Source organism: Pezoporus wallicus, unplaced genomic scaffold (genome assembly GCF_028554395.1).
Source record: "Pezoporus wallicus isolate ANWC-B61680 ecotype Strahan unplaced genomic scaffold, APGP_CSIRO_Pwel_v1 contig_8803, whole genome shotgun sequence".
Classification (NCBI taxonomy): domain Eukaryota; kingdom Metazoa; phylum Chordata; class Aves; order Psittaciformes; family Psittacidae; genus Pezoporus; species Pezoporus wallicus.
The window spans coordinates 1,472,721-1,485,426 of NW_026635049.1; the positions used below are offsets into that span (position 1 = coordinate 1,472,721).

Here is a 12,706-nt window from a genome sequence, read left to right on the forward strand (position 1 = left end):
TTATTGTCATTGTCACTGTGGGGTTTTTAGCTGTCCCTACACTCACAGCGTGCTGCGCTGTGCGGGAGGTGGACATCTCCAGTCCCTTCTAGACTTTCATTACCAGTTCTGCTAATTAAGTTAAGAGCACCCAGGGCAGGAGGAGCACGACTGCACCCCGAGGCCCCGCCTGGACCCCCGGGTGTCCCGTGCAGCAGCGCTCCGCGTCCTTGTCCCGGTGCCTTCCCCTCCCAAAACCGCTCCTCACCGCTGGCATCTGCTCTGCGGCCGGCAGGGGGCGGCAGAGGGCAGCGCTGCTCACGCCCGGGCCCCGGGACGCCGCGGGGCACCGGGAGCGGCGCTGCCCTCACCGAGCGCACCGGGAGGGGCACCGGGATCCCGGGCGGCCGTGAGCAGGCACGGGGACGGGAGCGGCCAATGGCAGCCCCTCAGGGGACGCGAGGCCGCGGATTTGCGGCCTACCCCGGAGCGGGGGCGCTCGGGCACTGCGGAGCTCCGGCGGGCACCCCCGCCACCCCCTGCGGGCACCGCCGAGCCGCACCGGGAGGCGCCTCTCGCGGATAGAGGTAGCGGGGGCCGGCGGGGCCTGGCTGAGCAGCTGTGGGGCCCGGTGGGGCTGGGGGCGGGTTGATGGGGCCGCCGCGGTCGCGGGTCGCTCGTTGTGGGCTCAGGGGGGCTCCGGGGCCGGCCGCTGTATGCGAGGAGACCCGGGCGGGCGGCGGCTGCGCGGGGTCCCGCTGCTTTCCGGCGCCGGCCGCGTTGCTCCCGCTGAGGCCTGTTTGGGCGCGCAGTGACGGGAGCGCCGCTCGCCAGGGCCGGGTTGCAGGGTTCTCCAGCGGGGGGAGGCCGGTGCCAGCGCTTCCCCCGGCGGCTGGAGCCGGAGCTGTCGAGTGCCCGATGGGGCGGAGGCTGGGGGGCGGTGTCAGTGCGGGAGCGCTTCCCTTTTTGCACCCGCTGCCCTCTCGGGATGGGATGCGGGGGTTGAAGTGGAGGCCTGAGGGCAGCAGCGATCTCAGGTGGTGTTCTCTCTGCAGGTGGGTGATGCCAAGCACAGCCATGAAGAAAAAGGTAAGAACCGAAATGCAGGTCCTCTGCAGTTGGGTTTTGCTTCCCTGTATTTGCTGATGTCGCTGTGTGTTTGCACCATATTGGGGTATTCTTTGGCTTTTGGGTGCCTCAGAGTCACAGATGTATCCTGTGCTTGAAGTCGTTGAAATGAGTTCGAGTTTGTTTGCTGGCTCATCTCGGAGCCGTCCATGGTAACTGCTGTGTGTTTGTGGTTCCTGTTGCAGAACCCTCTCTTGTGCCTCGCACAGCATGAGGGGAGAGGAGACCCTCCTGAAGCACTTGTGTGGGGGCCTGTAGCTCACTGTGGGGAGAGCACAGTGTATCTGCAGGGCTTTGCTCTGAGAGGCTGATAGGTGTGAGCAGACCAGCCTGGCTCCCCGAGGAGAGCCCTTGTCACCACATCAGGTGTGTGCTCAGCGGCACAGGGATAACCTGTGCAACAGGATGGGCTGATTCTGCCTCTGCAGCCCTGAGGCTGTGCCTGCTGCTGGTGTCCAGTTGGGAAGTGAAGCTGGTGCCTCCCCAGCTGGTCTCTGGCACTGCTGCGGGCTGGGCAGGCCATGGGCTGGTTGTGCTCTGTTAAAGCGATCCTCGATGATAGACTCGGAGCTGTCAAAGGCTGGGTTTGCCTTTGTAGCTGGAACTTGTTTAACAGCTGTGTTTGAGCCTGTGCTGCTGGGGTGCTTCAGGTTGTATTTTTAGATCACAGTGTAGAGGCTTTCCTTGTGTGACTGGTGCTCCTCTTCTGCCTCCAGTCATCCCCTTTGGCTGCCAAAGGTGCTTCCTCGCCTTTGGCCCAGTGATCTGCACAGATCAAGGCTCAGGATGGGGCTTGGAGCAGCCTGCTCTAGTGGAGGGTGTCCCTGCCCATGGCAGGGGTTGGAACTGGATGAGCTTTGAGGTCCCTTCCAACGCAAACCGGTCTGGGATTCCATGACTCTGGCGTCAGGTGCCAAGATGACAGCTTGGTGACTTGACCTGGGTTGTCCCATCGGCTTCTAACATTCTGCTGCAACTTGAACTGTAATGTCTATTTCACCTCTTGGGGAAGAGAAAACAAGTCATGTTGTGATAAGGAAAGAGAAGTAATGGGTGCAGAATATCCATGCTGGGTGGGCATGGGATTGTTTCCAGCCTGGTCTTAAAGGCTTGAGAGAAAGGTGTTCTCATCTCGGCAAAGCCCTTTACTGCCTTCCCCTGTGGTGCTGGTGCACTTGGGACTTGTGTGAGTTCAAGGCATGGGATGGGGGAGGCTGGAGCAGCTCCTGCTTTCACCCAGTGCTGGTTCCCAATCCTGTGCCAGGATGCATTGGGAAAAGGGGCTGCACCTCAGGTGATTGGAGCCTGGAAGGGCAGAGATTCCCAAGGGGCTGAGAGGCACAGGTCAGGAATGCAGCCAGGGTGGAAGGGGTTTCACCTGGGCCACGATTCAGTGACCATGGATAGCACGGAGGGGTAAGGGTGTCCATCTCCTGCTTTCCCAGGTCCTCTCTTTGCCTCTCTCTTCTGGTGCATTCACATGTGAAATGTGTTGGTCTTGTGTTCTTGTGGCTTCAGCAGTAAGCTGTTCACCCTGAGAGGGGCAGAAAGCACTTGCTGCTCTGTAGTAGCTAATTCCTCTGTATTTTCTCCTTCCCAGGTGCTGCTGATGGGTAAAAGTGGGTCTGGGAAGACCAGCATGAGGTCCATTATCTTTGCAAACTACATCGCCAGGGACACGCGGCGTCTGGGTGCCACAAGTAAGAGCTTTCTTGTGTGAGGAGCGGGCTCTCAGGGTGCAACCCCCCTCTGTTAAAGGGGAGAGGCTGTTCCCTGCAGCAGTCCCACCTCTCCTCTGCGCTGGAGTGGGTGGGTGCTCATCCTCCCCACCTTACAGGAGCTTCACTGCCGAGTTCAGCTGAGGGCGGGTAGGGAGCTGGAGTGAAAGGGGAGGCAGCTCTGGGTTCAGTTTTACTGCTTTATGGGTGAACTTTTATCCTTAAATCTCTTTTTTGACCAGGAGGCAGCCATTGCTGCAGCTTCACCGATTGAGGAGTGTTCAGAGCCTCGTGTGTGTTGGAGAAGCTTCCCTGTTGTTGGCCAGCTGATCACAGGGCAGCTGGAGCACAGTGGTGTCTCTAAGCACCCAAGCTTGTGGCAGGGTGAGGCACTTGGCTTAATGTCTTGTGCCTTTTTTACCTCCAATACCACTGATGTGAAAAAGCAATAAGTGATGCCTCTGCCGCAGGGGTAGGAGTTGTCAGGATCTGATGCTCCTCTCTGGGAAGCGCTGGTGAGGTGGTCTGCAGTCCCTCTTTGCCATATATTTGGCCTGTTCATAAAGTTCACATTCTCTGTGTTACTGATTTACTGTTTCTAAGGCTCGTTTAAGGCCTTGCAGGGTGTGCTGGATCTTGTGTCATTCTTAAACTATCACAAAGATCAGAGTACATGCTGCTAAAGGGAAACCTCCTGCTGTCCTTCTCTGGAGAGCAGTGTCCAAGGTAGGGAATAGAAAGGCTTGAATTACTCTAGGAGCTGTCTCTGTAGTGCCTTCAGCTACAGGTTTACATCCAGCAGTGGTGTTTGGATGGGATTTTACAAGCTGTGGGCTGTGAAGAGCAGCATTTTGGCTGCCCAAGGAGGTAGCTCTGAGCTGGGTTTGTGGTTCACTCCTGCTGTCTCTTTCCAGTTGACGTGGAGCACTCCCATGTTAGATTCCTAGGAAACCTGGTGTTAAACCTCTGGGACTGCGGAGGGTAGGTACTGTTTGATCTTCTGCCTTTGGAACTGCTGGGGTTAGCTCTGGGGATGGGACAAACCAGAGGGATGTGTGTGCTGCTTGTGTGGAGGCAATAGAACAAGCTTCACGTGTGCACTGTAAAACTGGTGCGACAGCTCTGGAAGGATGGATGCCACATCTTGGGTTGTGTGTGGAGGCCACGCTGCCTCTTGAGCTATCCCTGCGCAAAAGGCACAGTCTGTAAGTCCACCCTTCCCTTGCTGCCTGCTCCCTTGGGCTGGCAAAAAGCCTGAGCCCTTCACCTGGGCTTCTCCTGAGGCGGTGGGAGGTGACGCTGGGTTCAGAATTGCTCATCACCAGCTTGATCCAAACGGGTGCGTGCTGAGAACTAAAACTGACCAAGGGGAGACTGAGATGAGCTCTTAGGCAGAAGTTCTTCCCTGTGAGGATGCTGAGGCACTGGCACAGGGTGCCCAGAGAAGCTGTGGCTGCCCCATCCCTGGCAGTGTTCAAGGCCAGGTTGGACACAGGGGCTTGGAGCAAGTTGCTCTAGTGGAAGGTGTCCCTGCCTGTGGCAGGGGTTGGAACTGGGTGAGCTTTAAGGGCCCTTCCAGCACAACCCTTGTCTTTTATTCTGTTTCCTGACAATGCTAAGCCAGACCTGGTTGCTCTAATGGGAGTCTGCTTTGTTGCTCTGCTCCTTCTCAGACAGGACACCTTCATGGAGAACTACTTCACCAGCCAGCGGGACAACATCTTCCGCAACGTGGAAGTCCTCATCTATGTCTTTGATGTGGAGAGCCGTGAGCTGGAGAAGGACATGCACTACTACCAGTCATGCTTGGAGGCAATCCTTCAGAACTCTCCCGATGCAAAGATCTTTTGTCTAGTGCACAAGATGGACTTGGTGCAGGAGGATCAGCGGGACTTGGTGAGAAGCTGATAGTTGCCATAGAAATGCTTTCAAATAGAGCATCTTTGTGCTAATGCAAGTTGTGATTTGATACTTCAAATCCAGCTCCACCACCGCTGTTCTTGGAAGGGTTTCTCAGATGTTAAATGTCAAAGCCCTCTAAGCTTTTTCTGCCTCTTGTGAATTTATGTCATCTCTTGCATATAGTGTGATGGAGAATGGAACTAATGACTTTTAATGACAACTACCCTAAGCCTTTTCCTTTATAACACTGATTCTGGTACTTCCACCAGACCTTGGCTCCCCAAAGGAGGTAGAACTGAAAGAAATCCAGTAACCTTGAACCCCCTGCTCACCATTTGGATGGCTTTGCACATGGTGCTGACAGTGGCAGTTGGTTTCTCTTTAGCTGTTGCTTTCAGTCCTGCATGGACTCTGTCCTAAAGTGTAATCAAAAAAACCCACCCAAAACCCCCTAAAAGAGTTGAAACTCTCCTATGTGACTGGAAGGTGGTTTCTGTCAGTTGGGTCTGTTCTCTGCTGAGAGAAAACACAGCTTTGTGGGTTAGACAAGCACATCGCTGGCTGCTGGGCCACTGCCTGGCTTGCAGCAGGTTTGGAGACCCCTTTAGGCTGTTGGCTTCTGTCTGAAGCAAGAAGTCTTATTAAACCATCCTGTGATTGCTGGTGAGTGTGTGCCTGGGCAGCCCAGAGGAACCCTGTGGGTACAACCGCAGCCTGACCTCCCTTGCAGACTGACTCTTCCACATGCAGGCTGGTTTTGGATTGCTCTCAGTGCCTGAGAGGGCTGATCCTCTGCTTCCAGTTTTAGTTCTGCCTCCAGCTCAGTGCAGAAATGGCTCAGAGCTTGTCTGCATGGTTGATTCAAGGAGCTTTTCCTCACTTCCCTGCGGGCTGAAGGACGAGCCTAAAATCTTCTGCCCTGTCCAGATTTGCCTGGTGCAAATGCTGGTTTTGTGCGGTTATGCAGCCTCCAGTGGGGCCTTGAAGCAGAGGGTAGACAGAAGAGGGGCCTTGCTTCAGATATGCTTTCCATGTGTGTCCTTGCACACACATGGAGATCTGGTTTAAGGCATCTGCTACTCAGAAGAATATGCAAATACCCGTCCAAATCACTGTAAATCTTACTGAAGCCTTTGGTGTCCCAGGCCCCACATGGTACGTGTTGCCTCACGCAGCATTCCCTGGGGATTGGTTAATGTTCCATCATGTTCCTAAATGCAGTGAGCTGAGGTGCAGGTGTTGTTGTGCCTTCCCCTGCAGAGGCTCCTTGCTGGCTGCCCTGCTGCTTTACTAGCAGTCCTGTAGGAGCTGGCACAGCGTTCTCTGGGCTTTGCTGTTCCTCTGCTCCCCTTTTTCATAGCCATAACCTCTAAGGGCAGAGCATGGGGTGAGATGAGGAGGCTGTAGGAGTGCATGCCTTGGAGCTGCTTGTATTAATAGAATCCCGGACTGGTTTGTGTTGGAAGGGACCTTAAAGCTCATCCAGTTCCAACCCCTGCCACAGGCAGGGACACCTTCCACTAGAGCAGCTTGCTCCAAGCCCCTGTGTCCAACCTGGCCTTGAACACTGCCAGGGATGGGGCAGCCACAGCTTCTCTGGGCACCCTGTGCCAGCGCCTCAGCACCCTTACAGGGAAGAGCTTCTGCCTAAGAGCTCATCTCCATCTCCTCTCTGGCAGGTTAAAGCCATTCCCCTTGTCCTATCCCTACAGGTCCTTGTCCAAATCCCCTCTCCAGAGTGATGACAGTCCTGTCCTGTTCTTAGTGACGAAGCTTTTTGCCTGTGACCAGGGACTTGTCAGAACTTGGGTCCTTGGAGACACTCACATGTGTCTGCTCCTATTCCCTCTACAACACCCATGGTTATTTCAGCTTTGAGTCCTGCTCAGATCTATGGCAGGACAGCCTCAGTCTGCCTGACCCTGCTGCTCTGGAGGGGTTTCTCCAGCCTGGCCTGGCCAGCTCTGCTCTTGTCCTCTCTCCAGTGCTGTAGGTACTTGAGATGGGTTTGAAGTGCACGCTGCAAACACAGTACAGCAGCCACGCCAAAGGCAGGAACATTGACACTCAGCTGCCAATCTCTTTTCTATTCCCAGATTTTCAAAGAGCGTGAGGAGGACTTGAAGCGCCTTTCCCGTCCCTTGGAATGTGTTTGTTTTAGAACTTCCATCTGGGATGAAACACTCTACAAGGTTTGTACAGCTTCCTCCCCACATCTGGCTGCTGCCTCTCCCACTTGAAAGCAAGAGCATGAGGAAGGCGAGTGGTTAGTTGCTGCTGGTTTGTTAATGGCCATCCCTTTTAGTTCTGCCACCACTGCTGGTGGCGATTAGCTGTTGTAAATGGCATCAGAGCATCCTGGCTTTAATTAGGACAAGTAAAACCCCACCACGTGTTGGAGTCACGGTGGCAGTATGTTAGTGCAGCTTAAACACTTTGCCTGGCTACTTTAGAAACAACTTCTGCATCTTTTTAGTCATGTTTATCCAGCCTGAGTGTGGGGGGAAGCGTGTGGCCAGGCACTGACCCAAACCTGGGTCAGGAGGTGGCAGTGAGGTCAGCTGAGCTGAGCTTCGAGGATCTGAGTCTGAATGAGGACAGATGCCTATTAGAGCATCCCCTGTCCCTTCTGGCTTTGTCACTGGGTTAGATGAGAGCTTTGTGTTTGGAGCTGCCAAGTATCCCTCTGCATGCTGACCTTGCTCAAAATTAACAGAGACTCTGGAAACCTGAGTAGGTTTATCTGGGAGCAGAGAAGCATTGACAGCTTCAAACGAGGAGGATTTAAGCCTGTTTAGTAGCAGTCTAGTTTCTCTGTGACTGTTGTGGAGAAGAACTTGACCTAAAGAAGAGTTTACTCAGGGCTGGGGTACCACTGGTGGTTTCCACTGTAGTAGAGATACATGGATATGGAGATGGGAGAAGCTTATCAGCCTTGCCGAGGCTATCAGCACCCAGAACTGGTTTGGAGTACGTTGCATTATGATAGGAGGGGGCAGAGAAGTGCGAACTCGGCCCTTATGTTGTGCCTTTCTTCATTGACAGGCTTGGTCCAGTATAGTCTATCAGCTGATCCCCAATGTCCAGCAGCTGGAAATGAACCTGAGGAACTTCGCTCAGATCATCGAGGCAGACGAAGTGCTTCTGTTTGAGAGAGCCACGTTCCTGGTGAATACAACAGCTCCGTCCTTCGGGTCCTCTGCCCAGCCTGGGACATGGTTTCCCCCTGGAAGGTGCTGTGGCAATAGCCCACAGAGAGGAGCCAGCGCCAGATGGCAGGAGGCCTCAATGCATACCTTGTGACACTGAAAGTAGCTGACATGGCTCCATGGCTCCAGGGACCTTCCCAAACTTCCACTTCTGGCAGTTTTGCTGAGGGCTTGATCAAGATTTCCCTTTTTCAGGCTATGAGAGGGTTTCATATCCCCATTCTGTTGCTGGCCATGGGACTTCCTTGAAAATGCCTTTCTGCACAGGGCAGGAACCTTCTGTACCTTCAGAAAAGCCTTTTCAGGGTTTTTAACTGGGCTTGATTACTTTCTTTTCTTCTTTTCTTTGTTTGATCTCTACAAACCCAGAGTATGGATGGGGAATCACAAGCGATGGGTTTACAACAGCTTTCAGAGTGACCAGTGTATAGTAACTCTGCTTCCAACCTGTTGTATCTGCTAAGTAAAATGTGTTGGTTAAACCCACCATTGCTGCATGTCCATCCATACTCTTGGTTTCGGGATGGGTCTCTTCAGACTCACACAGATCTCTTGCTGACCTGAGGAGTGGGTTTGATGTGTTGTTTTTCAAGTGCTTTCCTTGCTGGCCAAATGTCTGATTTTGAAGTGATGGAGGAACATGGAGAAGGAGCCGTTGCTTTGCTCACTACTTAAACTACCAGAAGTAAAGCCCCACTATTTGTGGCCAGTTCTGCTTTTGACCTTTTGCAGATAATAAGTGGTTCCACCCTGGTGTATGTAGCACTGCTTTGGTTAGAAATACCTTTTTTACTGGAAAAGAATAATCTACAAAAAGCTGGTGCTGATTTCAGTGTTGTGGTCACTTTTAAGAGTCTTTTTCTTCTCAGTGTTTCTTTCATATATTTAAGCTTCCCTCAAGACTCTTTTCTCCTGAAGTGAAATCTTCCTCTGAAATTGTATTTAAATCACAGTAACAGAAAAACCCATCTGGAGAGTTAAGGAACAAACCTGCATTCAGGGAAGGCTTTTGGTGTATAGAAGGCTTTGCAGCCCTTGCACCTGGCTAAACCTGTACCAGTATGAATAACTGGGCAGGTTTAAAACAGTAGGAAATACATTGTCATTTAAAGGAGTTCTAAGGGAAAATAACAACCCCAAAACTTGGTTCTCACAAGGCTGTTAAATGTGACTCCACAGTTAGAAGAGTAAGAGTTTGACATCCTTGTGTGAGGTATCTGACGCTTCCAGTAGTGGTTGGTTTCATGATTCTGAAGAGCTTAAAGCACACAGCATAAGGCTTTAAAACACTCCTTTTTGGTTTGCTGTGAGAATGAAGAGGGTGTAACTTGCACCATGTGCCATTCCCCTCGTGCAGTAATGTAGATCTCAGCCTCTTAGCTGATGAGGGTGAAGAGTGAAGGGCTGTGGGGTACCAGCTTGGTGAAGGTGGCTGGGGTGATGCAGCTGTGGAACGTTTGCAAGGATTCCAAAACACCTGAGATCCTCTGGATCCCTGCAGCCAGGCCCCAAGGTCTGTGTGTTGCTGCTGGATTGTGGGAGGAGGAGGATGAGAGAATTGATGTGGGTGCAGGCAGCTTAGCACAGGCTTGATGTTACTCTGAACTGGTGGAGAGGGAGCTCCTGAGGAAACCAGTTGCCTTTGTTCTGCTTCTCCTGCGGAGGAGCTTTGGCTTTGAGGGCAGCGTGTGAGCATCCTGCCTGTTGCAGAATGTGAATTCCTCAGATTCACTCCTCAGGAGCCTGCAGCACAATAGCCTTGGGAAGTAAAAGCTATTCCAACATTGGTGAAGTGCCCAGTTCCTCTACTTAAGGCGGTGGCCTGGCATTTCCCCTCCTCTGATTGCACCTTTTCTTTGAGTCAAGATTTAAACTGCTGCTGGGTTGGGGTACTCAGACCCCAAATGAGCAATTTTGTCTTGTATGTCTTACAATACTTGCATCTGCCTGTGAAAGGCTTCCTGGTGATTGTGTTACTGAGCTTGTTTCATCAAGAAAGCACCAGTCTTGTTGCAAACAGGTTCCAAGATTCCGTCAGCCAAAGGCGAAGGGAATCTCAGTCCTGGTCACCACCTGCTTCCCATAAAAGCGTGAGGAACCTGCACTGACAGGAATCTCTCACTAACTCCCTGCTCTCTCCTTTTGTCTTCCAGGTCATTTCTCACTATCAGTGCAAAGAACAACGGGATGTCCACAGGTTTGAGAAGATCAGCAACATAATAAAGCAATTCAAGCTAAGCTGCAGGTGAGCTGGGTGCAGCATTGAGTGGGGAAGATCCCTCAGCAGGTACTGCAGTGTTCTCCAGTCAAGCAGAGGCTCTCCATACTGATAAAAGTTCTGTGAAATGCAGTTAAATTGCACCCTGCTTCAACACTGAGTTAATCGTTGTCCTTTGTGACTTCCTCCTTTGCTGCTGGTTGAAAGAGGTTTGGTTGGAAACCCATTTTCTTCTCCTCCTGGGCAAGGCAGGGAGGTTCCAGGACTGAAGTGATGATAAACTGCTGACAGTCAACTCGGGTGCTGCTGTGGGAGGAGAAGGTTTGCAAACGCTGTTTATTGATGTTTTGACTGGACAAGTGGGAAGTCTCTTGGCTTTTGAACCTCCTCCAGGTCTCACAGGCTGTTGGTAGTATCTGCAAGCGCTTGAAGCCTGAGCAGGATGGAGGAGGGCCCTTGTGTCTCACAGCTGTCTGCAGATGCTTCAGTGTTCAACTGTCCTTGTGCATGGCTGAGCTGTCACATCCATGGGGCAAGTGACAGTGCATGGGCACAGCAGACTCTGTGGGGTTGTGTATCTTGAGTTACCTTTGCCATTCCATGTGCAAATCACTTCAGAGTGTTCTCAGCCTAAAGTAGAGAGTATTTTTGTTAAAAGAGAATAAAACCCAACAACCAAACATGTGGTCACACCTGGTGTCCCCTGCCAAGCGGGACTCAAACACTTCTTTGTTACCAACAGCTCATATAAAGGGATGTTTGCTCTGTGGGCACCGAAGCTTATGGATCAGTGCTACAGCAATCAGTCATTTACTCTGGTTTTCCCTTTCTTTCCCTTTTGTCTCCCCTCTCAGTAAGCTGGCAGCTTCTTTCCAGAGCATGGAGGTCAGGAACTCAAACTTTGCTGCTTTCATTGACATCTTTACATCAAATACATACGTGATGGTGGTTATGTCAGACCCTTCCATACGTAAGTTGAAACAAAGATCAAGCCCTTGGCCTGTGTGTGTTTGCAGGGACGGAAAGGTGAATGGGTCTGGTTTAAACTGTGTTTCCCTTGCGAAACAACAGACACTGGGTAAAGCAGAGAACCTGATTGGAATGAAAAGACAGGGAGGGATTTGAGCAGGGGGTGGCTAAAAAAGTGACCACAGGAGGCAAGAAGACGTGTGCCTGGAGAGCTGAGCTGTGTGTTCCTGTGAGTGGAGGGGACTGCTCTAACAGATGTGACCTGATTTAGTAGCTCATGTCTAATAACCTATTTTGGGCTGTTCTCTGGCAGCCCTGGTGATGTTTGGAGAGGAAGCAGAGCTGGATCCTGTTGGAGCTCTTGCTCTCACTGCCTGGACCGTCTTGATGGGCCAATGCTTCTAATTATAGCAGCATCTATTTATCTTAAGGAAGAAGCTGCAGGCGGCAGCGCCAGCCCTTGGGGGCACAGAGGGACTGTTTAACTGTTCACACAGCTCCAGTTGAAACTGCTCTTGAGAGGGTTTGAGGTGCTTGAGAGACACTCTGTGGTGGACACTGTGTGGCTGACACTGTGCTCCAGCCCCCTGCCACGAGCAGGGACACTTTCCACTAGATCAGGATGCCCCAAGCCCTGCAGGCTTTGAGGAGTGGGGTTAAAATAAGAGAGTTTGGGGATGAGGATGTTGCTTTCTCACATCCCTTCTAACTTGTTCCTGTCTCCCCTGTCTGTGCTCTGCCCTAGCCTCTGCGGCCACGCTGATCAACATCCGCAATGCCAGAAAACACTTTGAGAAGCTGGAGAGAGTGGATGGACCAAAGCACAGCCTGCTCATGCGCTGAGCCCAGGCCCCAGCACAAGGGCTCCCGGGGGGAGAAGAGATGGATTGGAACTACTTATTTTTTAGGAGAATCTAATAATGTGGGTGTGTGTCGGGTTTGAGATGAGTTGTGCTGCTTTGTTCTTGCTCCCTTTGACGGTGGACACTAGGCTGGAAACACTGCGGACCTTCCAAAGAGACTTCCCTGGCGTGCATGGGGTTGGGAACCAGGAGGGACAGGGGACATGCTCCTGGTTGGCACCATGCACCCGGCAGAGCTGGTTCGGCTGTTTGGCTCCCAGGTAGAAGTGACAGGAATGAAACAGTCACTGTCCTGTTGGCTGGGTCTAGAACACGTTTATAAATTTCTCCTTGTCTTCAAGTCATGAGAATAAATTTTTGCTACCAGGGATTTCGGATCCAAGAGCTTCAGGAAGTGGGATTTCTTCCTTCTGAAACCCTGGCAGGCTGATGCGCGGTAGCTGCGTTCCTCATGGTCAGACTCAAGGCCAGTCCAAAGTTTCATTTAAGATAATGTGTTTGGCACATCAATTCTTGACATTCCTGTCTTGTTTTGTTCATGGTTTATGTGTGCTATTACCACTGAGCACAGGAACAGGCACTGTGAGTTAGGGGAACCTGTGGCTTGCAGGGTGGCAGCTGATGCTGTCAGCTCTTCCTCATTTTTCTCTCTTGCTGCATCAAATTACTATATAAAAAGGGCAGTGGTGGGTGAGCCTGGCTCCTCTGTTCTCCAGGTGG

General features: G+C 52.1%; 1 protein-coding gene across 2 annotated transcripts; it reads left to right on the plus strand.

Annotated features, from left to right (window-relative positions):
• Positions 1–435: 435 nt before the first annotated feature.
• On the plus strand, positions 436–12,496 carry LOC130594858 (ras-related GTP-binding protein A). 2 transcript variants are annotated; one of them, XM_057401101.1, is made up of 10 exons: positions 436–566; positions 1,035–1,068; positions 2,708–2,807; positions 3,740–3,806; positions 4,499–4,721; positions 6,824–6,919; positions 7,773–7,895; positions 10,090–10,181; positions 11,009–11,124; positions 11,869–12,496. In XM_057401101.1, exons 2-10 carry the CDS (start codon positions 1,042–1,044, stop codon positions 11,964–11,966), a joined length of 942 nt encoding a protein of 313 aa, XP_057257084.1. In that variant the 5' UTR covers positions 436–566; positions 1,035–1,041; the 3' UTR covers positions 11,967–12,496. The 2 variants fall into 2 exon arrangements, with proteins under 2 accessions (XP_057257084.1, XP_057257094.1); XM_057401111.1 differs by lacking the exon at positions 11,009–11,124.
• The last annotated feature ends 210 nt before the right edge of the window (positions 12,497–12,706 follow it).

Excerpts from the sequence above, each read along its gene's own strand:
- LOC130594858 (XM_057401101.1), top strand. The coding sequence starts at position 1,042 with ATGCCAAGCACAGCCATGAAGAAAAAG. Across the intron at positions 2,808-3,739 it reads GCGGCGTCTGGGTGCCACAA|TTGACGTGGAGCACTCCCAT; the intron begins GTAAGAGCTTTC and ends GTCTCTTTCCAG. Across the intron at positions 7,896-10,089 it reads TTGAGAGAGCCACGTTCCTG|GTCATTTCTCACTATCAGTG; the intron begins GTGAATACAACA and ends TTTGTCTTCCAG.